Source organism: Callorhinus ursinus, unplaced genomic scaffold (assembly GCF_003265705.2).
Source record: "Callorhinus ursinus isolate GAN/ISIS: 27379988/994484 unplaced genomic scaffold, GSC_fseal_2.0 scaffold11, whole genome shotgun sequence".
Lineage (NCBI taxonomy): Eukaryota > Metazoa > Chordata > Mammalia > Carnivora > Otariidae > Callorhinus > Callorhinus ursinus.
The window spans coordinates 16,219,922-16,245,274 of record NW_027397073.1 but is presented as its reverse complement, the minus strand read 5'-3'; the positions used below and the strand labels follow the sequence as shown (position 1 = coordinate 16,245,274).

The 25,353-nt window shown below is 39.2% G+C and overlaps 1 protein-coding gene across 2 annotated transcripts in view; it reads left to right on the top strand.

Annotated features, from left to right (window-relative positions):
• MALT1 (MALT1 paracaspase) overlaps window positions 1-25,353 on the top strand; it is a 57,472-nt gene that overhangs the window by 24,919 nt on the left and 7,200 nt on the right. The window contains exons 5-13 of one of the 2 annotated variants that reach the window (XM_073898116.1): window positions 1,594-1,772; window positions 2,564-2,660; window positions 3,379-3,411; window positions 6,086-6,112; window positions 8,448-8,480; window positions 14,078-14,281; window positions 22,206-22,383; window positions 23,182-23,256; window positions 23,599-23,726. In XM_073898116.1, the coding sequence (XP_073754217.1) occupies window positions 1,594-1,772; window positions 2,564-2,660; window positions 3,379-3,411; window positions 6,086-6,112; window positions 8,448-8,480; window positions 14,078-14,281; window positions 22,206-22,383; window positions 23,182-23,256; window positions 23,599-23,726 (954 nt within the window). The remainder of the gene's footprint in view (window positions 1-1,593; window positions 1,773-2,563; window positions 2,661-3,378; window positions 3,412-6,085; window positions 6,113-8,447; window positions 8,481-14,077; window positions 14,282-22,205; window positions 22,384-23,181; window positions 23,257-23,598; window positions 23,727-25,353) is intronic. The other variant, XM_025886407.2, reaches the window with a different exon arrangement.

Sequence of the window (25,353 nt, the reverse complement as noted above, 5' to 3'; positions counted from 1 at the left end):
ATTTCTTTCTACACTGTATCTTTCTCCCAAACTGTTGTATTACGCTGACAAAATCACGTTGCGGAATAAGACCTCTAGAGTTGCCTTTGCCGTGAAAGGGCAGGTAGCGTATCATTCTCCACAATAAAGCATTTCATCAGACTTTTTTTTTCCTCTCTGTCATTCAGCTTCTTAGGCCAGTAACTAGTACTGATTTAAAAAATCAACCTATTCTAAAGAGTAGCCATCAGATGTTATTTTCTGTAGTCACACTCACAATCAAGATTTATATTCTTTGTCATTTTACCACAGAAAGAATAGGTGGGAAACAGACTTGTTGTTACCTGTCTCCATTCTTCTTTCTCAATTTAGCTTTTCCTACACCTAAATAAATAATCTCTAAAAATAGTCATTATTAAACAAGGAAATTATATCTTTCTAGGATATTTCTATGCGTGTAATGAACTTTAATATGTTTATAAGTTAAATCCTATTCATTCAGCAAAGACCGATCACCTGCAATGTGTGAGACACTGAGTTTCATGATGGAGACTTGGTATTGGGTAACAATGACAGGTCCTCCTTCCTCGAGGACTTAGAGCAACACATGAGGGTTCAGTAAGTAACATTTTCTGGGGGCGTCTGGGTGGCTCAGTTAAGCACTGGACTCTTGATTTCGGCTCAAGTCATGATCTCAGGGTCGTAAGATTGAGCCCTGTGTTGGGCTCCATACTGAGCGTGCAGTCTGCTTAAGATTCTCTCTCTCCTCCTCCTCCCCCACCCCTCATGGGTGCACACGTGCACATGCTCTCTCTCTCTCTCTTTAAAATAAATAAATCTTTAGGGGCGCCTGGGTGGCTCAGTCGTTAAGAATCTGCCTTCAGCTCAGGTCATGATCCCAGGGTCCTGGGATCGAGCCCTGCATCAGGCTCCCTGCTCAGCAGGAAGCCTGCTTCTCCCTCTCCCACCCCAGCCCACCCCCTCACTTGTGTTCCCTGTCTCGCTGTCTCTTTCTGTCAAATAAATAAATAAAATCTTAAATAAATAAATAAATAAATTTATCTTTAAAAAAGTAATAGTAATAATGCTTTCTGGTGTCTGCCTCAGGAAGAAATGCTAGTGATCATCCATCCATATTTATTCCATGCTAAAACTCCTTTTAATAACTTAAATCAAACAGCAGAATGTAGAACTTTCTATGTTGAATGTGAATATCACTCAAGATGTTATTTGCCCCCACCAAAAAGAATCTGTGGCCAAACGTGTGGAAACCACTCTAACTATTTTGCCCTTTTAAATAAACAAAGCATATAACACTTAAAGCTCTGAGAAGTCCTGCAATAAAAAAATCTGTTTAACTTTGTTTAACCTAGAATTTTCTGAACGTACTTGTCTACGGCATCCTTTTAACCACAGAACATCTCGTAGTGTTTCTAGATGTATCACAGTTTTATGAAACAGTTTTAGGAGGTACTGTTAAGGATCATAAAAAATAACTTGAAAACACCTTTTTATGTTGTTTTTTGTTTCTGTTTTTAGTTAAAGGGGGAACATTTTTTCTTACTGACCTAGGGATTTTATTTATGTTTAGTGATATTTTTCTTTTAATTTAAGGAAGTGTGGATGGCATCTCTGAACCCAAGTTGCAAATCTGCGTTGAACCAAGGTCCCAAAAGCTGATGCTTGGTAGCACATTGGTCTTACAGTGTGTTGCTGTTGGAAGCCCTATTCCTCACTACCAGTGGTTCAAAAATGAATCACCATTAATACATGAGACAAAAAAGCTATACATGGTAAGAAGTTGGTTATTTGGGTATTTTTTTGTGTAGATATATAAAATAAGTAGTATAATTGAAAATTAAGACAAACATTAAAATTCATATTCATTGAGGTGTTTTAATGTTTAATGATAATCATTAGTTATCATGACTTGAGCCGAAATGTATTCAGTTATTAGCTCATTCTTATATTTACAGAAATGCTGGAACATAACACTAGCCCACATCTAAGGGCTGATACTAAAATGTCAGATAGGGGCGCCTGGCTGGCTCAGTCGGTGGTGTGGGCAAGTCTTCATCATGGGGTTGTAAGTTTGATCCCCATGTTGAGTGTAGAGATTACTTAAAAATAAAATCTTTAGGGCACCTGGGTGGCTCAGTCGTTAAGCATCTGCCTTCGGCTCAGGTCATGGTCCCAGGGTCCTGGGATCCAGCCCCGCATCGGGCTCCCTGCTCAGCAGGAAGCCTGCTTCTCTCTCTCTCACTCCCCCTGCTTGTGTTCCCTCTCTCGCTGTGTCTCTCTCTGTCAAATAAATAAAATCTTTTTAAAAAAATAAATAAATAAAAAATAAAATCTTTAAAATGTCAAATAGTACTACACCTAACTCACCATTATTGGAATCATTGTATCATTTGCCTGCTAATATTTAATCTAATAAATGAAAATAATCTAAGAATGTCTAAAGTCCTCTTAAATGTTACAGGTTTTTTTTCCTAATTCAAAATAAGTTTCTCTCCAAGCCAATTTAAATTGAAAGGAAATGTGTGTGTGTGTGTGTGTGTGTGTGTTCTGATATTGATAATAGGTACCTTATGTGGATCTGGAACATCAGGGAACCTACTGGTGTCATGTTTATAATGACCGAGACAGTCAGGATAGCAAGAAGGTAGAAATCATCATAGGTAAGTACTCTTAGTGTTCTGGTAAGTGGGGTAGAAGTTACATAAAATGAAACATTAAAGCAATGGAAATTCTGCTTTTTACCCCATTCTATTTAATGTCGTGTTGAGTATCCAGAGTTATTTATATAGAAATTCAAGAGAATACATACTAAATTCACAATCATAAACATTTGTGGCAAAAAAAAGTATTCTTTAAAACTTTAGTTATAGGGGTGCCTGGGTGGCTCAGTTGGTTAAGCATCTGCCTTCGGCTCAGGTCATGGTCCTGGGTTCCTGTGATTGAGCCCCGCATCGGGTTTCCAGCTCAGCGGGGAGCCTGCTTCTCCCTCTCCCTTTGCTGCTCCCCTGCTTGTTCTTTCTGTCTCTCTCTCTAAGATAAATAAATAAAATCTTAAAAAAAAAAAAACTTCAGTTATAAAAAAAAACTTTTAAGTGGGAAAAGATTTTTAATAAAACACTTTTAAAAACCAGGCATCACAGACATAGGAAGGAAAGAGTGATCATTAATCAACCGTCCCCATTATAAAGTTTGTAATCTGGGAGTTTGCTCTGTTTAAACTTAATGCATTTATAGATAAGTTGTCAGCAGTAGGAGAGGTGATGCATATGTTGGTTTGCCAACATATTTCTATGATATTTATTTCTCTGTTTACCTGATGGCTGCCCTTCCTAAGATCATGAATTACAGTATATTCACATTTGTTTTCTCTGGAACAAGGAAGAACAGATGAGGCAGTGGAGTGCACTGAAGGTAGTGTAAATCCTTTGGTTTGAAACCACATATCCTGCATGCTGGTTCCTCTGGGGATTGGTGGAGTGCTCTAGCCTGCTGAGTGCAGTGATGGAAAAAATACTAGCTATAAGAAAGAAATTTCACCGAGTCTCAGGATTTGTAAATTGCCAGGGACATTGTTAAACTGACACACTATTAAGGTAACTAATTTTCCATTGATTTTCTATTGCATATAAGAATAGCATTTCTGTACATCTTACGAATAGGAAACATTTACAATTAATTCTTAATGTTAATTTTTATCTTTATAAAATTCGTTAAAAAGATGGATGGCTCTACTACCATGAATAATTGTTTAAATGACTTTAGCCATCCTTTTAGCCATGATTATTTGCTGTTCAAATGCAAATGTGGCTTTTGTGAGAGTTTCAGGATAGGCGATTTCTTGTTAAACACATGTTTTATCAAATGCCTAATATTTCTATTTCAGCATAAAATTAGATCCATTTTTTGAAGCTATAAGTCTGTAGATTAATCTACCTTGTCATCTTTACCATAATTTATAAGAACTGGAAAATCTATTTCAATATAAGCTTTTAAATTTGTTTTAATTATGCAAAGCATTGTACATAAGTTCTAACGAATAAATTTTAATACTTGTTACCTTCCCTTAGTACATCACATTGTTTTACAGAATTTGGTTTGTAAATAGCAAAGTATTTTTTCAATTTCTGCTTCTTTAAACTATTACATAATCTTGGGCTCTACTTGGGTAAAGTAAAAAACAAAAAAAGTTAAATCTTTTGTTTCCTGGGTTCTGCTGTCTTTCGTATCTCTGTGGTATCACATTGAAATGCTGCAATTACTGTTTTTTGTCCTAATGCATACTTTTGAACAGGAATTCTCTAGCGTAAGGGGGATTCCAATCCTGTTGTCTATAGAGGCCTTACATGAGGGACACTAAGTGAAGAAATCCTAACAAACTCCTCTTCCTTCTCTTCTATTTTGCCTAATTGCATGATTTTTAAACTTTCCAAAGTTGAATATCTCTAAGAACAAATATAAACTAGCCCTGCTGTTTGGCTTCAGGGTGATGCATGGAAATTACCTGCTGTGCTGTTTCTTTACCTGTATGATCATCTCTGTAGTTTTTACAGTAGCAAACACACTGTCAAATTCTAATGTTCACATAAGCCTTTCAGCACACTTAGAGATGAAGATCCGAGTATGAAAACTACTTCAGAAATTTCAGATGGGAGAATTAGATCCAACTTTTCTTTCTAAAAAAGTGTAAATGTTGAGATGTTTTATGTTTAGTGGATTGACACATACCATTAACAGTATCCTACATCATATCTTTTTTTTTAACCTGCAAAACATGATGTTACTTGTTTCACTTTATGTATTTTGTTAAAGATATTTGGTCAGGACAAAAGGTGGGGATTGAATAAGTGAAGCTCAGGGGATTTTTTTAGGGCAGTGAAACTATTCTGTATGATCATTGTAATGGTGAATACATGTATGCAAGTCTTTAAAATCATCTAGTAGGAGGTCAGGGGAGGGGGAATCCCAGGATGGAAAGCAGAATGTCGCCAGAGAATCTAAATGCGTTACAAATGTATGCAGCAACCTCAGTGAAGAGGGGAAGGAAGAACAAGGTGCTGACCTAAGTAACTAGAAATGAATGAAGTCTGTAAGACAAGAGGCAAAAGAAAGTGTCTGGAGCCCTGTACTCTAGTTGATGATGCTCTTCCGTTGACTTTACATCACAGATAAGAATAAGTTCCTCTGTGACATCTTATCAACAGCATAACATTTGTAATTTACTGTTAATGTTAATTTGCATCTTCATAAGATTTGTAAAGGAAAAATAGATGGCTATAATGTCATGGGTATTTGCTTAGATGATTTTATCTCTCCTTTAGCTGGAGAGAACGGGTTAATAATTCTGAAACCACTGTACCTCCAAAAACACATTCCACCAGTCTAAGCATGAGGAAAACATCAACTAATCCAAAGTGAGAGACATTCTACAAAGTCCCTACCAGTAACCTTCACAACTGTCAAGGCCATCAGAAACAGGGAAAGCCTCAGAAACGGTCACGGCAAAGAGCCCGGGGAGACATAAGAAAATATAATGTGTCCTGCATGGGGTCCCGGGGGAAAAAAGAACAGTAATGGTTCATTAGTTGTGACAAATACACCTTACTAAACATAAGATGTTAAAACAGGCTGGGTATGGGTGTATGCAGGAAAGAGTTCTTTACTGTCTTCATATTAGTTCTGTAAATCTCAAACTATTCTAAAATTAAAAGTTTATTAAAAAAGAAGAAATCATTTGAGATTGTTTCATAGTTTCCCGTAGAGGCCACAGACCTATCCCTTGACTGTTTCTGTACCAAAAGGCCAGAATATCTAAAACTTTGAACAAATCATGAATGAGTCTGTTCAGCTTTTTGTCATTTAATGAAAGTAGCAATAGGTCAAAAGTTCTACACAATATCAGCAGTAGCATTCTTTCATGCTTGGTAGTTGCATGGCTTCTCCCTGAAGGCATTTGAAAAGTTCTAAACTAATGAAATATTATAACATGATTTAATAGCTTGAAACCTGCTTTTCTGATTAGTCTTACTACTTGTACTAAATTGGCAGTTTGATTATTTAAAACTTATTTTCTCTTATTTCATTTTAGATGAATTAAATAATCTTGGGCATCCTGGTGAGTACTATAAACATAAAACATTAGCTTGAATATAATAACTAGATATTCTGCTATTGTAGTACTAGTAAATTTTTTCGTTATTAAAATAATACAGTTCAGGGTTGAAATTAGTACTTACATGAAGGATAATTTGATGCAAGTGAAAATATTAAAAATATTCTAGATTATAAAACTACAGAATAAGTATACTGCAGAAACAAAATATCAATGTATATTTTTATCATTGCATATAACTGTGTCATAAAAAGGCAGTTAATGGGGTGTCTTTATTTGAAGTAAAAGGTGTGTGATTGAGGATTGTTGGTGTTATACAGAGAAATAGTTGGTCATGGACCATTAAGAGATGGACAGCAGGGACACCTCGGTGGCTCAGTTGGCTAAGCATCTACCTTTGGCGCAGGTCATGATCCTGGGGTCCTGGGATCGAGCCCCAAGGTGGGCTTCCTGCTTAGCAGGGTATCTGTTTTTCTCTCTCCCTCTCCCCCCCACTCATGCTATTGCTATCTCCCTCTCTCTCTCAAATAAATAAATAAAATCTTAAAAAAAAAAATAAGAGGGGCGCCTGGGTGGCTCAGTCGTTAAGCATCTGCCTTCAGCTCAGGTCATGATCCCAGGGTCCTGGGATCGAGCCCCGCATCGGGCTCCCTGCTCCACGGGAAGCCTGCTTCTCCCTCTCCCCCTCCCCCTGCTTGTGTTTCCTCTGTTGCTGTGTCTCTCTCTGTCAAATGAATAAATAAAATCTTTAAAAAAATAGTAAGAGAGACTGACAGCAGAAGTATTCATCATTCTCGCCAATTTTTATCAGATTTCTGATTAAAGCTAAAAGGAAACCCTCAACTATGGTGAAAAGCATAGTAATACTGAAGACCACGTAAAGATAGGGGACATCAGCATGGGCCTGAGATCCTGGAAGGCAGTGATGGAGCCTGTGAAAATATCTGAAACTAAAACCTTACACTAGTAGTTTAGGAAGTCAGTTACATCATTTAATATTTACAGTGATCCCTTGTCTTCTCAACATGTTATTTCTCATTTTTTTTTTAGCACCGTAACTAGTCTGCTTAGTTTCGTGCCCATATTTTACTAATACACCTCTATTATTGCAAGTGATGATCAGGCTGTGCCCGTTACGCAGATGCAAATGAGACACACCGGAAGGCCTCTGTTACCGGCATGCCGTCGTCCTGAGGGGCCTCACGGGGACGTGTGCTTCAGACATCCAAACCCATGCAGTGAGGGAGCTAGTTGTTTCCCTTGGTCTCGGTAGAATCCTCTTTCCCTCTTTTATTTCTTGCTGTTCAGCGAACATTGTGAAAGTTATTTCAGGAAAACTTTTGCGAGAAACCACCACTAAGCTTCTAAGATTTTCCTGGCCCCCTCTTTCATTATATCCTTATTCCTCAAGAATCAAGAGATGCCCCCAACACTGAGTTTTTGAAAAAGAAAATTTTTAATGAACTTTTAATAGATTCCAGTAGTTACATATATTATTAAGAATGCAAACAGAGTTACCCTGTCTATAATAGTAGACATGTTATTGACTCAACTCCCATCTTTCCCTGCATCTTTTCCTGCATGGTCCTTGGGATGGGAGGTTTTTTCATTTTATGTATGTAGATGGCAAAGAGCGTGGACTGTGGAGTGAGACTTACAAGCTCAATTACTTTGAGCAAATGACTCAATCTCCCTGTACCTCAGATTCCTTATCTATATTATGGAGGAAGTATATACCTCATAGACAAGGTGAGGCTTATCTAAATCCATTATATTTAAAACACATAGAACAGTACCAGGCAAGCCTTCAGTAACTGCTAACCATTCCTGCTACTGCTTAGTACCACCCCCACCATTTCCAGACTCATTTCTCCCTAGCGTATTAGAGATTACTACCCCCAGCTATGGTCATTAATTACCAAAACAGTCCCCTGTCCTGATTCTACTCTGTCCATCAAGGTGTATTTATCAAGAATATTAGGGGCACCTGTGTGGCTCAGTCGTTAAGTGTCTGCCTTCAGCTCAGGTCATGATCCCAGGGTCCTGGGATCGAACCCCGCATCGGCCTCCCTGCTCAGTGGAAAGCCTGCTTCTCGCTCTCCCACTCGCCCTGCTTGTATTCCGTCTCCCACTGTGTCTCTCTTTGTCAAATAAATAAAATCTTCAAAAAAAAAAAATCTGAAAATATTAAAATTATTAGTTAGCTGTTAGGAACCACATTCTGTCTTTTGATGCTGCTGATGTTATTGTTCATTGTTTCCATATATCTTTAACCCTGCAGATGTTTGTATCATGGACAATAACACCTTATCTTTATTATATTTTTATATTTTTGTAGACAATAAAGAGCAAACAACTGATCAGCCTTTGGGTGAGTAGAGCTTTAAAATGCTTGGTCCAGGGGTGCCTGGGTGGCTTGGTCAGTTAAGTGTCTGACTCTTGATTTTAGCTCAGGTCTCAATCTCAGGGTCGTGAGTTCAAGCCCCACATTGGGCTCCATGCCTGCTTAATAAGTGTAAATAAAATGCTTGGTCAAAATAGGGGTGCATGGGTGGCTCAGTCAGTTGGGCGTCCAACTCTTGTTTTCAGTTCACGTCGTGATCTCACAAGAGTCTGCATGAGATTCTCTCTCTCCCTCTCCTTCTGCCCGTCCGCACCCCACTTGCAAGCTTTCTCTCTCTTTCTAAAATCAATAAATAAAATATTTTTTTAAATAAGTAAATAAAATGCTTGGTCAAAATGCAGCTTTATAATGCTTTTATGGTGGTCATGAGGGGGATTCAAGACATTTTAATTTGACATTATAAATATTTAAATGACACTGAGACCAAATGTTTTATTTTGGATATTTGTAGAAGAAATTATAGAACAGGGATCTTAAAAAGATTATGAATTCAGTTTCTGGGACCTAGTCAACTTCTGTGGAGCAATTTCTTTGTTTTGGCAGCATGCAAACAAACAACTAGGTAAACAAGAAACTCGCACATGTTACATAGAAGTGATTAATCCTGTGTCTTAGGTTAGAGATCGGAGAAGCAGCAGAGAGGTTGCAGTAGCAGCTTTATTTTTTAAAGAATGAATAGAGGGGCGCCTGGCTGGCTCGGTCAGTGGAGCATGCAACTCTTCATCTCAGGGTTATGAGTTCAAGCCCGACCTTGGGTGTAGAGATTACTTAAAAATTAAAAAAAGAAAAAAGGATGACTAGAAGGACCTTCCAGACAGAGGAAGCATGAAATTGCAAGCACACCATTGTAGAGAATGAGCCGGTATGTTGTATTTTGGGAACTGCAAGTAACACACAGTCCTCTAGAGCACAAAGAGAAGGTGGGAGAGAAGTCGGAAGACGCCAGCCCTGGAGGAGCCCCGTTTCTCATGCAAGCCATTGGAAGGAAACTTGTTGGTAGAGGGCTGTGATTTGTCTCTCTGAAAGGCCAGCCTTGTAGGGGTGGAGAAAGTAAACTGGAGGGAGACAGTGTTTTGGTTAGGAGAAAAATTAAGAGACGGTTGCAGTAGTCTAGATAAGAAATCATGGGAATCTAAACAAGATGGTACCAATGCGAATGCAGAAGACCGAGCAGACTCTGAAGACCTTTAGGCGATGGAATCAGTAAGCCATTCTCATGACCTTGGCTATAGGGCATAAAAAGTAGAGAGGAATCACCATGCCTGCTTGGATTCCTGGTTGTCCCACTAGGTGGGCAGTAATAGTCCACTGAGTTAGAGAATACAGAATGGAAGGCAAGATCCAGAGGATAGATGACTGTCCTTTTGAGACGTAACCTGTATGAGGTATTTGATCACATCTAGGTGAAGATATACAGCAGGCAATTGTGTATATGGATCTGGAGCTCTGGGGGGGTGGGGGGGGCAGGATTACAGGTAGAGTTAGGAGCATCATCAGCATAGAGATGGAAATTCAGACCAAGTGGTAGCATACATGAGATTACCACAGGCCACAGAGAAAAGGGCACAAACTGGGTAACCTTTGTTGGGGGGGTGGGGATGAGGAGGGGAGTCCATACAGTTATTTTTTAACAGAATCAATTGTCATTAATCAGGTGTTATATCAAAATTTAGATTTCTAGGTTCTTTTGAAAAGTGGCAGCTCTTGAGGGGTAGCTGTGCTAAATAGTGGCTGCCCCCTTAGAAGGGTCTTGTACTCCTCTGTCTTCCCGTTGTACAACCTTGGGCCTCCTTCACTCTCTCCCCCTCCCTGTCCTCCCCTCCTTCCCCACGTGGTCTTGCCATGTAGCTAAATTTTTTCTTTACATGGTGTCTGGGTCTCAAAAGTGGGAGTCGTCCAGACTTCCTAAGTTTAGACCCAGAACTGGCAAGTGTCACGCCAAATTATGTTGTTCAGAGAGAATCACAGGGCAGCCCAGATTCGGGGTGGGAGCTGGCTTGCGGGTCTGTACCCTGAGGGCAAGGATAGCGTGGCTCCTTGGAGGTCACCACACCTTCTACCACATCTGGAGAGGTAGGCTTGGATTTGACTTTATAGGACATAGAAGTTAAAAGATTTTGTGCAGACCAACAAGGACTGTATATTTAGTCAAATTTGGTGCTGATACTCAATTTTTGATAGCCAAGTGTTTTTACACTTAACAAATACCTAAACAGCACTTAATCTGTATCAGGTTCTTTTCCGGGTACTTGGGAATATTATTTATTTTAGATGAGGTAAGATGAGTAACACACTATTCAAATAATTACACATGGAATTAATACAGTAACATTGTACCGGTTTTTGAAGAATACATTGCATTAAGCTTTGGAAGATGCCTAGGATCATGTAGTTAAAATAGCTTTCTGAAGTGGTTTTATTATTCTGTTGCTTAATCAACTGGCATTTTTGTTTCCTTTTTCCAATAAATGGTTTGTGTTCAAGAAGTTGTGGGTGGCTCTTACAGTAAATGTTTTTCTTCAGAAGATTTCTTCCATCTATTTTGTCATTTGCAAGCCATCATGAATTGCTTATGTAGTTGTTATTTTGAAATTGTCTTTGATTCCTTGCCCTATCTCCCCAACTTTGCATTTTACCCTTCTTTCTCTGTCGTATCTCTAAAGTCTGGCTTTTCCTTTTCCTTTCTACAACCAATTCCTGGCATGGGTCTTTGTCATCTCTTACGTTGACCACTGCGGTCTGCTTCTCTATTCCAAATGCACCCCAGTTCGCCTGTCACTCAGGAACTGTTTCACAAGTAGATTGGGCAAGGTAAGATTTACTTACCCATCATCTTTATTACCATTACACTCGAGAAAATGCTCTAAGACATTTTAGGAATTGGCTGTTAAAAACTGTCATTGGGGAAAATTCTTTTAAGGCACTAGGGTCAACTATTGATACATACATTTTGAGCCACATAGTTCTTAAATTGTTGAATCCTGGCCTTCTGTAAACTGTACCGTGTGTTCTTTCTGAATAGATGACTAAATCCATGAATAAAGAGTTGACATTAGCAAAAAACATGCTTAGTTTGAAAACTGGTCTTTTTCCCCTAGACTCCAGTGATTTTTTTTTTTTTGGTTATATTTCTTATAATTGTTTTTTGCCAGTAAAACTTAGTCTAGGATGTATATTAGAATTAAATTATTAGGGGCACCTGGGTGGCTCAGTCATTAAGCATCTGCCTTCAGCTCAGGTCATGATCACAACGTCCTGGGATCGAGCCCCACATCGGGCTCCCTGCTCAGCGGGAAGCCTGCTTCTCCCTCTCCCACTCCCCCTGCTTGTGTTCCCTCTCTTGCTGTCTCTCTCTGTCAAATAAATAAATAAAATCTTAAAAAAATAATTATAATATTCCATCAAAAAAACAACAACTCTGATTTATAAACACTTTACTACCTGCATAACTTTGGGACCCATGACTTGGGCTGTAGCGTGTAAGCCACACACACGTCTTACTTCCCCCACTTAGAGGTAGACTGCACTGAGTCTGTCACTGTATCGACGGGTCTAAATTCTGATGGGGTTGATGGACTCAAAAAAAATGCACTGAGAATTTTCTTTCTGTGGATTAGCCAGCTAACAGTCTTGCCAGACAGTGGGTGCTTTGATGTAAGAGCTCGGATCTAGTTTATTTAAGAAGAAATTAAAACAAAAACAAAAAAAAGTAATGTTAAGTTTTATACTGCCTCCTATTGAATTCTATCCTGAGTGTCCTCAACTTTTTCAATGATTTTTAGAACGAAGGGCAGTTCAGTAGAAACTTTATGTCTGAATCTTTGTGTTTTAAATAGTCTTGATAATTGACCTTTTCTTTTGAATAAAAAATTATCATTTATGTAGGCCTTGAAATGACTTTTACTGAATTTTCTAATTTAAGTATCATTTCATTTTTTTCTAAAATATATATACTTGGGCGCCTGGGTGGCTCAGTTTGTTAACCGACTGCCTCTGGCTCAGGTCATGATCCTGGAGTCCTGGGATCGAGTCCCGCATCGGGCTCCCGGCTCGGCGGGGAGTCTGCTTCTCCCTCTGACCCTTCCCCTCTCTTGCTCTCTCTCTCTCTCTCTCTCTCTCATTCTCTCTCTCTCAAAATGAATAAATAAAATCTTAAAAATAAAATAAAATACATATGCTCATAGGAATAGGCAACTTGCAAGAAGCCTCTAAGACTGTGAATGTAGAATAAAGATGTCATGACAGAAGGATTGATGCTTTTCACAAAGTGGAGTTTTCTTTCACTCTGAGAGAGCCCCGTTTTAGAGTTGGCACTGGTTTTTCTCCAGACCTGGCTTAACACTAGACCTAAATGTTCTGTGGTCAGAAAAGACATTTTACCAAAGAGTTTTCATCAATTTAATGATTTGAAACATCTGAAATTCTACCCCATATTGCAGACATCAAGTCAGCGATGGGATTATTTATGCCTGTTTCAATCTCAGGAGAGTAGTCTTCATAATTTATAAAGGAACTACTGAGCAGCGTTTAGTGACAGAGGATGGTTACCTAGTCCTGACCTGTGTCAGTCGGCAGCTCCCAATCCTGCCCCGTGCGGCTCCTCAGGCAGTTGGCTGGGCTCTGCCGGGGGACCTGGTTACAGCTTGTCCGCTGCTCCCTGGCGCCTCGGGCACGGTTTGGACCAGAACCTGGGCTGCATGTCCCCACTGGCGGTCCTCACAGGCTCCTCCCGTCTCCAGCCTTCGTTCACTAACTGCACCCCAGATCAGCCTCCTGCAGCCACTTCAGGACAAGCTCTGCGTGTGGTAAAGCTAGCTGGTACTTTCTAAGGCATAGGTGTGAGTTTGTTTGCCCCTTAAAAACAGAAATTCCTCATACGAGACTACATCTTTGAGCAAATTCTCTGCACTAAGGTCAGAAAATAAACTGTTAAGATATTCATACAAAAGGTCTTCACATATCCATCCCTAAGGTCACCCAAACAGGATTTTTTTTTTTTTTTTAAGGAAGCCGAAAGGAGACAGTACATCAACTAAAAAAATACAGATAGAGTTCTTGTTAAGTCCCTGCTTTTCTGTCCTCTTTGGTTTTCCCCTTACTTGCTCTGGTGAGACTTCGTCCTGTTCCTCTTTTTGGTATTTCTTTTGTTTTTAGCCTCTTCCCACTGTCAGCAAAACAGAACCTAATTTGATGGGTACCCAATTTACTAACATTGCTTTTTAAAATTTGCTCTAAAAGTCTAGTTGAATATTCTTTGTTAATTTCTTTACTAACTGAATAAAAGTATTAATATTTGTTACCATTACGCTTCATATGCCGCTCATAAATATCCTTTGCCTGGTTCTCAAAAGCATCAGTAAGTTTCATTTCATCAGTTACCAACCTGTGTTCCTCAGGAGAGTATACTGTATAAAGTGGTCTATAAAAAGTGATAGTTCTAAAATGAAATTAAATAATGAGATCTTATTTGTAAAGCATATGTCTTATAATTATACCACTTCCATAGGTTTTATTTTAATCTTTATATCCTCCTCTAAATTCCCCCTCTTTTTTTTTTTTAACAGCAAAGGACAAGGTTGCTCTTTTGATAGGAAATATGAATTACTGGGAGCACCCCAAGCTTAAAGCTCCTTTGGTGGATGTGTATGAATTGACCAATTTGTTAAGACAACTAGATTTCAAAGTTGTTTCACTGTTGGATCTTACTGAATATGAGATGCGAAATGCTGTGGATGAATTTTTACTACTTTTAGACAAAGGAGTGTATGGTAAGATATTTATAATCTTTGTTTTTATAATTATCCACTCTTCATTGTACAAGTTAGGTTAAGAGATAAAAATCAGAGAAGGGTGTGGTAAATACGTCCAACTGAAGAGTTTTATTCTTGTAAAAATGATGGATTTGATCTTCATTCTGTAGTTCCATGGGAATTACTAATTAGCTCAACGTCTTTACTCTTATGTCTCTTGTTTTAGCGAAACAATATTGTTCTTATTAGAATTCTTTCTTACCTTAGGTGACTTTGTTTTTTATTGATAAGACTCAAGTACAGTGAAGCTCAATGACCAGATGGCACATTGTATAGTCATATATGTACAGTCCTGCTGTGTGCGTGTATGTGTGCGTGCATGTATGTGCGTGTGCGTGTGTGTAGTACAAAGGGAACCAAGTGTACATTCTGTATGTTTTATTCCTTTTTCTGACTATTGCCTGGTATTTTCTAGTCCTTTAATGGGAACTGGAATTTAGCAAGGATATGTTGGTGAATGAAGCATATGAAAACAATTTGTCAATGAAAGCTCTATACAAACATAGTTAAATAAAGGTGGACCTCCACAAAAATTCTAATGGTAAATTTATAATCGTTTTTCTCATTCTCTCATTTAAATGTTAAGAACACCACATTTATGGTAAAGATTTTTTAAAGAGCCAGAATATGCTGTCCATAGTAATTTCTTTGGTAAGTTACTTGTAGAAGCACGCACGAAAGGCCAGCCGGTGGGATTATCTGAGCTGTATCTCCCAGGGTGTGCGCACGGTGGTACCATGTGCTCACAGCCGACTGCCAGCACAGCGGCATCTTCAGGCCTGTCATTAGGCATGCCAGTGATAAATAGAAAGTATCAGTTTAGTTTCTATATTTTTCAAATTATTTTACTTCAATAATTTCTAATAATTTCCCTGAGCAGGGAGTGCGATGCGGGGCTCGATCCCAGGACCCCGGGATCATGACCTGAGCCGAAGGCAGATGCTTAATGACTGAGCCACCCAGGCGCCCCTGATTATGCTCATTTCTTACTGACATTATCACCGTAGCTTTAAGCCCTTCGTCTAGCTTTTTATTTATTTATTTATTTTTTTAAGTTTTTATTTATTTGTCAGAGAGCACAAGCAGGGGGAGTGACAGGCAGAGGGAGAAGCAGCCTCCCCCACTGAGCAAGGAGCCCAATGCAGGACTTGATCCCAGGACCCCGGGATCATGACCTGAACAGAAGGCAGACACTTAACCGACTGAGCCACCCAGGCATCCCTTGTCTGGCTTTTTAAATCAAAACTTTTAATTGCCCCTGCAAAGTCAAGAATCAGAAATACTAAAAAGTATGTGGCAAGAACAGCTGAGCTGAGGGCGCCTGGGTGGCTCAGACGGTTGGGTGTCTGCCTTCGGCTCAGGTCATGGTCCTGGGGTCCTGGGATCAAGCCCCAGCAGGGAGCCCACTTCTCCCTCTCCCTCTGCTGCTCCCCCGAGCCTGCTTCTCCCTTTTCCTCTGCTGCTCCCCCTGCTTGTGCTCTCTCACTCTCGCTGTCAAATAAAAAATAAAAAAATCTTAAAAAAAAAAAAAGAACAACTCAGCCAATGCTGAAACTTTGCCCCAATATAAAAACATCATCTTGGAGTACAGAATATAAAAGCATATTAAAGCAAAATGGGAGCTGAAGGAAGCTAGAAGCCTTTTAAATCCTACTGATTTGTGTCTTAACAGGGTGACTGCATTATATTTTAAAGTTTTGTGAATACCCCAAACATCAGGCACACCTGCATTAAATGCATAAAAGTGTGGTAGAGGCCTGAGGGTGAGGACCCTCCTCCTGCACTGTGCCTTTACCTCCAGTTGGCAGCCCCAGGTCACGGGTAATATCCTGCTGGGTGGGAGAGGCCGAGGCAGAGCTGGAGGAATTCCAGCATGAACAGCTTTAGATGTGGAAAGCACAGACACTCAAGTTTATGCCCTTTTATATCCTGTTGCCCGTGGGTTTGTAGAAGAAGCAAAAACTGCAACAGAACAGAAAATAGGTAATTCACTTTTAAAATATATAAAACACTCTAAGAGCAGGAATAACTGATTTCTACTATATCTCCTTACAGACAAATGAAGGTAAAGATTTCCAGTTATTATATGTAGATGGCTACGATAGAGAGTAACTCTTTGGCTCGATATCTCCCCCTTCCTGGTGCCTTTCTATATTCATCGCTTGCGGCAGCTTCGCTGTGCTTTTGGGGAGAAGGATATTGAAGGAGTCTGGTCAGAATATGGCAAAAGCCTTATTTACTCTAGAAGAGTCGTTCGGCTCAGCAGAGCTGAGTGGTGAAGCAGGAGGCCTCAAGTAAGCTCGTTCATGTCCAACGCTCTGGCCTTTCTGCTGACCAGTGTATAACTAGAACCAAGTTAGTTAAGTTTCATAAGCCAAAAAGGATTTATGAAGTGGGTAAACTTAACATAAAATGAGGTGATTGCAGAATAAATAAGACAAAATGGCCCGCTAAAAGTATTGTGGCTATTGTTGTAATTTCCTGAATTCCATTTTTCCTTCATCTTTAGATGGGAGATTTGAACCAGGTGGCATTCCACTTCAGGCCTCAATTAGAGAAACCCGGCTTTCATATGTCATTAATATATTAAGGTTCAGCCCAAGAGTTCATTTGAAAAAAAGGAGTTTTTAAAATGTTAGTGTAACATCAAAAACTAATGATGTAATGTATGGTGATTAACATAACAATAAAAATTTAATTAAAAATAAAAAGTGTAGTGAAGCCATGAAAAACCAGTACGCTGACGTTTTGTATTTTCTAGAGCAAAGGTCCCTAGAAAAGCAGCAGTAGATTATTAAGAGACAGTGCTGTGGGAACACGGTGTTTGACCTGGCCAGCATCCAAATTCTGGCTCTGTCATCTATTCGTCAGTGTCTCAGTGTTTCCATCTATAAAAGGGAGATGATAATACTACCTCCCTGGTTATGAGAAATATGTCATGAGGATTATAGGAGGTGATTACTGGATAATTAAAGCACTTTATTCAAACAGGGCCTGGCACAGAGGAGGAGCTGTGTATGTTGAGATGGTGGCCGTGGTCCTCATCAGAGCACTGTGCTAGATGCCCTGCAGCGCAGCTCCAGTGGGACAGTCTTCCACTGAAGCGATTCTTTTCTCTGTAGACAAGAATACATATCTGTAATAAACTATATTCTTGGAAATCATGTTCCCAAGAAATAAAATTCCCTAAGAGTCTAATTGATAGGATTGTATTTCTAACCATGTTAAAAATTTTTGTCATTTTTTTAAAAGATACCTATTTTGTGCCTCTGTCCTTGAGTAATGGGATAATCGATTAATAAGGAGTACTAGAGATACAGTTCTTAAAATACCTTGCTTTGGTCTAGTTTATTTTACGTAAAAAAAACCTCCCACAATGTAATGTAGACTTTGATACAAAATGCTTACACTTTTCATAAATCATGTTCAGATGGACAAGAGGTATTTTGTTCCAAGTGCCTTAGTTTTGGCGATTGCAGAGGAGGACATACGGCATTGAAATAACAGACCACTCTTAGGTCTCCGTGGTTGATGGAGGACGAACCTTCCTTTGAAGTTGGTGCTTCTCCCAGGTTACAAGTCTTGATAGAGACAGATGAGTTACGTGATACAGTGGGGGCAATCCCCAAGCTGGCTGGCTGGCTGGCTTAAGTAATACCAGTTGTAGAAATGCTACCATTTCTACTGCAAGTCAGACCCTTTAGGGAATGTTTTCCAGATCTACTTCTGTCGTGATTGGTTTGCACTGTTAATTTAATGCATTTTCAAAAAGTATGTGCTGAGTTTCTTATTATATCCATAGCCCAGATAAAGGAGTGTGTAGGTATTGAAGGAGATACAGAAAATAACATGATTTATAGTCTCAAAATTATAAGTCCCTTAATATAATGAGAAAAAAAATGCTTTTTTGAGTCCAAATACCTATCACCTATATGATTTTAAGCAAATCATTTGATCTTTTTAATTTCCTCAAGAATAAAATAAGGTTATAAATCATTTAAAGGTTGCTATATGGATTAAAATCAGTTCATGTATATGAAGGTGCTTTCAAAACCATGAAAAAGCTATACCAGTGTGTAAGATTAATGTCTATTGTGATTTTTATCCAAGAAATTAAACCTACAAAGAACTGTAGGGTGTCCCAGAGTGGTGCTGCAGGGCTTCAGAGCGGGGCAAGCCTGAGGTGTGTCAGAAAGCTAGAAACTGGACGATAACCTGCCAAGTGTTCTGAGCCTGAGAAGACCCTTGAGGATTTGTCATGATCTCGGTGGATGGGAAGGAGATGGAGTCACCAGAGCAGGGTCATGAAGGTTAGAAATAAGCAGAGCTTGCTTTCAGAAGCGGTGAACAGACCGATGGGGAAGACCATCCCATTTTGTATGCAGGTCCCCCGCTACGGGAACGCAGAGCACTCCTGTGATACCTTCCATAAGCCCAAGTGGCCTACGGTGAAAAAGCACTTAGAGTGCATTTGTATGGAAAAATTTTAGAGCATTCCCAGACCCAAACAGACTTCTCTAATATCTAAGGACACATCTTGCTAACAGATGCACGACACAAATGGAGACAAAGCCCAGAGGCTCACAGACACCGTTCACAGCTGGGGATGCTGCTGAGGTGCCCAGGGAGGTTCCCAGGGAAGGAGCCTGAAGTGCTGCTCACGCTGCCCCTATGGGGCTCGTGCTCGCTGCAAACACACGCTCAGTGCTGTTTTTGCTTTTGCCTTTTTTCGTCAAAGCAAAAATCCTCTTCAGGTTTCTTTTGATTAGCAAAAGTAGATACTAATGTAGGTCTTCCGTGAAAGCCAAGTGGTCTGAAGCAAACTTAAAAACCAAGGGGTACCTGTACTTGACAAAAGTATACATTTCACACTTTTGAAGCGTACAATTCAGCAGCTTTTAGTATATTCACAGAGTTGTGCCTCAGTCACCCAATTCCAGAACATTTCCTCACCTCAAAAAGAAGCCCCATGTCCATTAGCAGTCACTGTTCATTCCTCCTTATCCCAAAGCCCTGGCAACAACACATCCACTTTGTAGCTTTATGGATTCGCCTTTTCGAGACATTTCATAGAATGGAATCATTCCATACGTGTCCTTTTGTGTCTGGCTTTTTTCACTTAGCATAGTGTTTTCAAGATTCATTCATGTTGTTGCATTATTTTTATGGCTGGATAATCAGTCATCTGCTGTATGGGTCTACCACATTTCCACTCATCAGATGGACATTTAGGTTGCTTAAACTGTGTGGATGTTATAAATAACATTGCTATGAACATTCGTGTACACATTCTTGTGTGGACACACATTTTCAGTTCTCTTGGGTGTATGTACCTTGGATTGGATTGCGTTTGCTGTTGCTGGGTCATATGATAATTTTGAGTTTAACTTTTTGAGGAGCTGCCTCAACTCTTTGCAAGGTGCGTGCACTTTGTTGTATATTGTATGGTCCCACCAGAAGTATTCTATTTTCCCACCGGAAGTAAATGAGGTTTCCACTTTCTCTACATCCTTGCCAACACTTGTCACTGCCTGTGTTTTTATTATAGCCACCCTAGTAAGTGCAAAGTGGTGTCTGCTTTTCATGCACTTATTTGCATTTGTATATCCTCTTTGGAGAAATGTTTATTCAGGTCCTTTGCCCATTTTTTACATGGGTATTTGTCTTTTTATGGTCAAATTGAAGAGTTTTTTATGTATTCTAGACATGGGTTATCCTTTTAGATTCATGCTTTGCAAATATTTTCCCTCATTCTTCAGGTTTTCTTTTCACTTACTTGATCTCCATTGCTTAGTGTATTATATCTACTCACTGTGTCATGATTTTCAAAATGCTCCCTATCAGTGCACTCTCACTTCCATTTACAGTGATAATTGGATTCCTTGCCCGGCTGGTCTCCTTTCTATGAGCTGCCATTCTTGGTCCTCACCTTGTTTGTTTCTGCTCTCCCTGCCTCTCATGAACCTTGCTCTTTCTCTGCCTTTCTAGATTGCACCCAGGCTCTCAAGGCCACCCACTGCTGCTTCACCTCACACTGATTCCTCTCTGCACCCTATTCCTATCGGACTGGGTTTCCTTAATCACATAATTTATGGTATTTCATTATGTGCTGACTTTCTTTGTTCTTTAACAACATGAGCAGGACTGAATGAGTTGCAAGCTCCTTGGGGCAGGAACTTTGTCTTTCTTTTCTTTTTCATTTCTTTCAATGCCTACATGATTTCATTCAGGGCACAGATGAGATAAAATAAACCCACACTGAATAAATGAATGCACCCTTTTTGTCATTTTTTACTTGAAATGTTACATATGAAAGAACCATGTTTCTCATTTTAGTAGGAGTTCCAAGAAAAGTAGACCGGGGTACCGCCCTCTAGGACCATGAATGGACATGTATGGAATGATTCCATTCTATGAAATGTCTCGAAAATCTAAGACCAACAACAATGAAGCACGTCGTTTTAGTGTTCAGAGCCCCATTCTTTGCTAGGAATAGGGACTATGGATACAAAGGATTAGCTTTTCTGTTGTTCCCTAACGCCTTTTTACTGTCAACGTTAGAATACCATAGAAAGAAGTCGTCATATCCAGAATTCTGAGAAAGCAATGTTAGTGGGCCCTAGAGATTGCATGCCCAGGGGAATATGTCTTCACAAGTATTTCTATCAAATATTTTTATAAGGAAGCCGATACTGATATTCTGGGGGAGTTTTTATACAGCCAAAACAAACTTCAAGAAAATCTTCAGAGTTGTTAGGTGCAGTTTTTATAGTATCATTTCTCAGTAAAGAAATAATGACTCATTTATGGAATACTAAAACCCAAATTTTAGATTATTAATTCAAGAGACTCTAGATGGAAAATTAATGATATTTCTATCTCATAACAAAAAGAAAAAATAATCCATGAAATTAGATTTCTCTTCTCTGCTTAGAAAAAGCTACATTTAGGGGCGCCTGGGTGGCTCGGTCTTTAAGCGTCTGCCTTCGGCTCAGGTCATGATACCAGGGTCCTGGGATCGAGCCCCGCATCGGGCTCCCTGCTCCGCGGGAAGCCTGCTTCTCCCTCTCCCACTCTCCCTGCTTGTGTTCCCTCTCTTGCTGTGTCTCTCTCTCTCTAAAATAAATAAATAAAAATTAAAAAAAAAAAGCTACATTTATATTTTTATAGCCCTTACTAACATTGTGTGGAAATGCCTGTGGAATTTCTTATAGTGGATATTGCCATTGCTACTCATCTGAATTGTGTTTATTTGTTCATCGTTAAAAACTTAACTAAGCTCCTGCTGTGTGCCAGGAATACACAGATAAAGATAATACCGTCCCTACCCTGGGGGAGCTCCTGGTCTCATGGAGGAGACACATGAAGAAGTCTTTAGCCTTTTTCTTCGTTATACATCATGAGATAAAACTGCATTCCATGTTACACCATATGTTACAAGTGTATTATTTTTATGAATTAAAATACAGTTTAGGACAGCATCTCAGTGTTGGTTTAAAATACAGTATTTGGGGGCACCTGGGTGGCTCAGTCGTTAAGCGTCTGCCTTCGGCTCAGGTCATGGTCCCAGGGTCCTGGGATCGAGCCCAGCATTGGGCTCCCTGCTCCGCGGGAAGCCTGCTTCTCCCTCTCCCACTCCCCCTGCTTGTGTTCCCTCTCTTACCTTGTCAAATAAATAAATAAAATCTTAAAAAAAAAAATACAGTATTTGAAGACTTGTCTTCAAATTTAATTAACATTGTTTTTATAATTGGGTATTTCTTAAATAAGCTTGCATTAATTTGAAGAAAACAAAGTCTGGTTTTTTTTTCTAAAGAGTGCTACACGCACGTTCAGAGTACAATTTAGAATTAATTTTTACCTCCTTTTTTTTCCTTTCCAGGATTATTATATTATGCAGGGCATGGTTATGAAAACTTTGGCAACAGCTTTATGGTCCCTGTTGATGCTCCAAATCCATATAGGTCTGAAAACTGTCTATGTGTACAAAATATACTGAAATTGATGCAAGAAAAAGAAACTGGACTTAATGTGTTCTTGTTGGACATGTGTAGGAAAAGGTAAACTGCCTCATCTTTGTTAAACAAAGCTCATCGGAGTTAGGTAAATATCAGCCTTGACAGTGAAATCTAAGGCAAACCTAGGAATGCTAAGAAGCACTCAAGCTTGTGAGTTTGTAAAATTGTGAGATTGAAACTGACCAACAAGGAAACTAGAAGGAAATAGATTTTCTCTATATGTAGTTAATTACTTTAACCTTTTTCCTATTTGTTATAGAACAAAAGTGAGGAACTAAAGGGTATGGGTATTTATTCATACTCCAGAAGGTTCAACTCTTCAGAATGCCGGTAGATGTCTCTAGTCATCACTGCAGTTATTTCTCCAGGAATTGACAGAAACAGCACCCATAGAGGTGGGGCCTCTGTAAGTCCTGGTCTCGCAGATACAGAAACTGTAGCCAGACCAGGTGTTTGAAGGTTTGGATCCCAGCTGTTTGTCACTGGGTTACTAAGAAACAGAACCAGTGATTATTCCTCTCAGAAATACAGTTTTGTGCTTGCTCAGCATTTACCGATCAGAAACCAGTGCTAGAGTTCAGATATAACTCCAGTTTTAAAGCTAACCAGAGAAAAGATGGTGTGACTGTCTGCTGGCTCAACAGCAGAGGAACTCTAGATTATTTGGAGCAAATATGTACCTGATTTGATAAAGGAATTTTGAATCTATAATCTTAAATTATGTATAATAGAATGGTGTTACCAGATTTTCCATTGTATTATTACTTAAGCTCTCTTTAAAATGCTGTTTAACTTTTTTCACATTTGTATCTGTCCTTCTTCCTCCTCCCTTTTAAATAGAAATGACTATGATGACACCATCCCAATCTTGGATGCTCTAAAAGTCACCGCCAATATTGTGTTTGGATATGCCACGTAAGGAAGTTTTACATTCCTGTTCGAGATACCTTCATTTTTCGATGACTTCTTTTTGATTATAGATTAGAAGCCTAGATATATCCATAGAAATGTAGGCATAAATTTTCATCCTTGATATTCTTGAAATGATAAATGAGTTAAATAATTGACTTTAGCTCCTCATGTCTTGGCATTTTTTTTTACTAAGCCCCAGAGCATTTAGTTCCTGCTTAAAGATCAGCTCTGTAATGAGGGTGTCATGCAAGAGGCAGAGAAGCAGATGAGGCTCATCAGTATTTACACAAGCTCCATGTGGCAAGTGTTTACTTTTTAAAAATTTGTCTTTTTGCTGTGTTTAAGGTGTCAAGGAGCAGAAGCTTTTGAAATCCAGCATTCTGGGTTGGCAAATGGAATTTTCATGAAATTTTTAAAAGATAGATTATTAGAAGACAAGAAAATTACTGTGTTACTGGATGAAGTTGCAGAAGGTAAAATAAAAAAGAGAAAGTTACTCAGGGTTCTCTGGTAATTATTTTATTCCTACTGTTACTGTGCAGGTTTGGAGTTAGTATTTATTTTTATAAAACAGTTTTTTCTAGAACGTTCCACAGCACTCCTGTTTCATTCCTTCCTCCTTGTCTCCCTGGTGACTGAGCTTTGTGCCATCAGTACAGCAAGACTCGAGCTGCAAGGCTGGTCCCGGGCAAGGCTGAAATCAGTAAAGCTTCATCCTCAGCTCTGTGCCTCGTGCCTGGTGCACCCCTGTCAGCTTGTTTGCAGAAAACTTTGTCCAGAGAGCAGCCTCTCCCAGGATCAGACAGATCCAACCTTGCAGAAATTTTGAGACTCGGGCGGAAAAGGCTGGGTTCATTTGTTTCTTGATGGACTTAATGGTTTTTAAATTCTGCTTTCAGGACATGACCCTAGAGGGCTAACATCATGTCTTCCATTTCCTTCTGTTCTCTTTCCTTCTCGGGATGATGTTATGCTCCTGTCAGGTGCCAAACAAAGTACATATCCTATTATCCCGATAGACTGCCAGATATCTTTTGAAATGCCATTTTAAAAGCCATGCCAAAAGACAGTCCTTTTGCAAACCAGCCCATGAGAAATGGAGTTTCATGGGTGTTCCAAAGATGGCAGGTGGAGTATAAGGTATGCGAGTGTTTCACTAAGAGCTGTGAGTCACTGTTTATTTTCATGTTTTTATCAGTGTAGATCTTTTAGCTGGATCACCTGACTTAACCACTTTCCCATTTAACTTAGACAGCCAGAGCTTTGACCTCCCCCCACCATCCTGCTTCAACCGGAAAAGTTCTGCTTTTATCTGGTTTTTATATTTGGCTTCTATTTAAGAATAGATTCTTCTATTTAAGAATCTTAGTTTTATCTCTTTTTTTTCCAGATATTAGTAACTACATACCAAAGACCAGATATTATTACTTTATAACGTTATTTATTAATAATAATATATACAGAAGTAAGAGAAACTGTAATTTGTTCATATGAAAGATATGATATATATATGGCTTTGTAAATTTAAATTGACATTTATCAATAGTCACAAGTCTTTGCCTAAAACATGTTGAATGAAAACACATTACAGAGCATGCATGTAGCGTAACATTTTTGTTAAGTTCAAAACCTAAAACATTAGGGGGCGCCTGGGTGGCTCAGTTAGTTAAGCGTCTACCTTCAGCTCGGGTCATGTTTCCAGGGTCCTGCAATCAAACCCCGCATCAGGCTCCCTGCTCGGCGAGGAGCCTGCTTCTCCCTCTCCTCCCCAGCCCATGCTCTCTATTGCTCTCTCTCGCAAATAAACAAAATCTTAAAAAAAAAAAAAACAAAAAACCTAAAACATTAGCATACACTACTTGCCAGTGCCTGTGCCTGAGTGAAAATTAAAATATGCATGGGAATATATATACTACATTGGATAGTGGTTATTTTGAGTTGGGGGAGAGGAGTGGTGGTGCTTTAGCCATATCAATGTTTATAACACATTATTTCCTTTCTTAAAATAAAAATATCTGAGGTAAAGATGGCATGAAATCTTACCTTTTTCATAGATAAGTAGTCATTTGTTTACTAGATACATGTATTTCTCAACAGAGT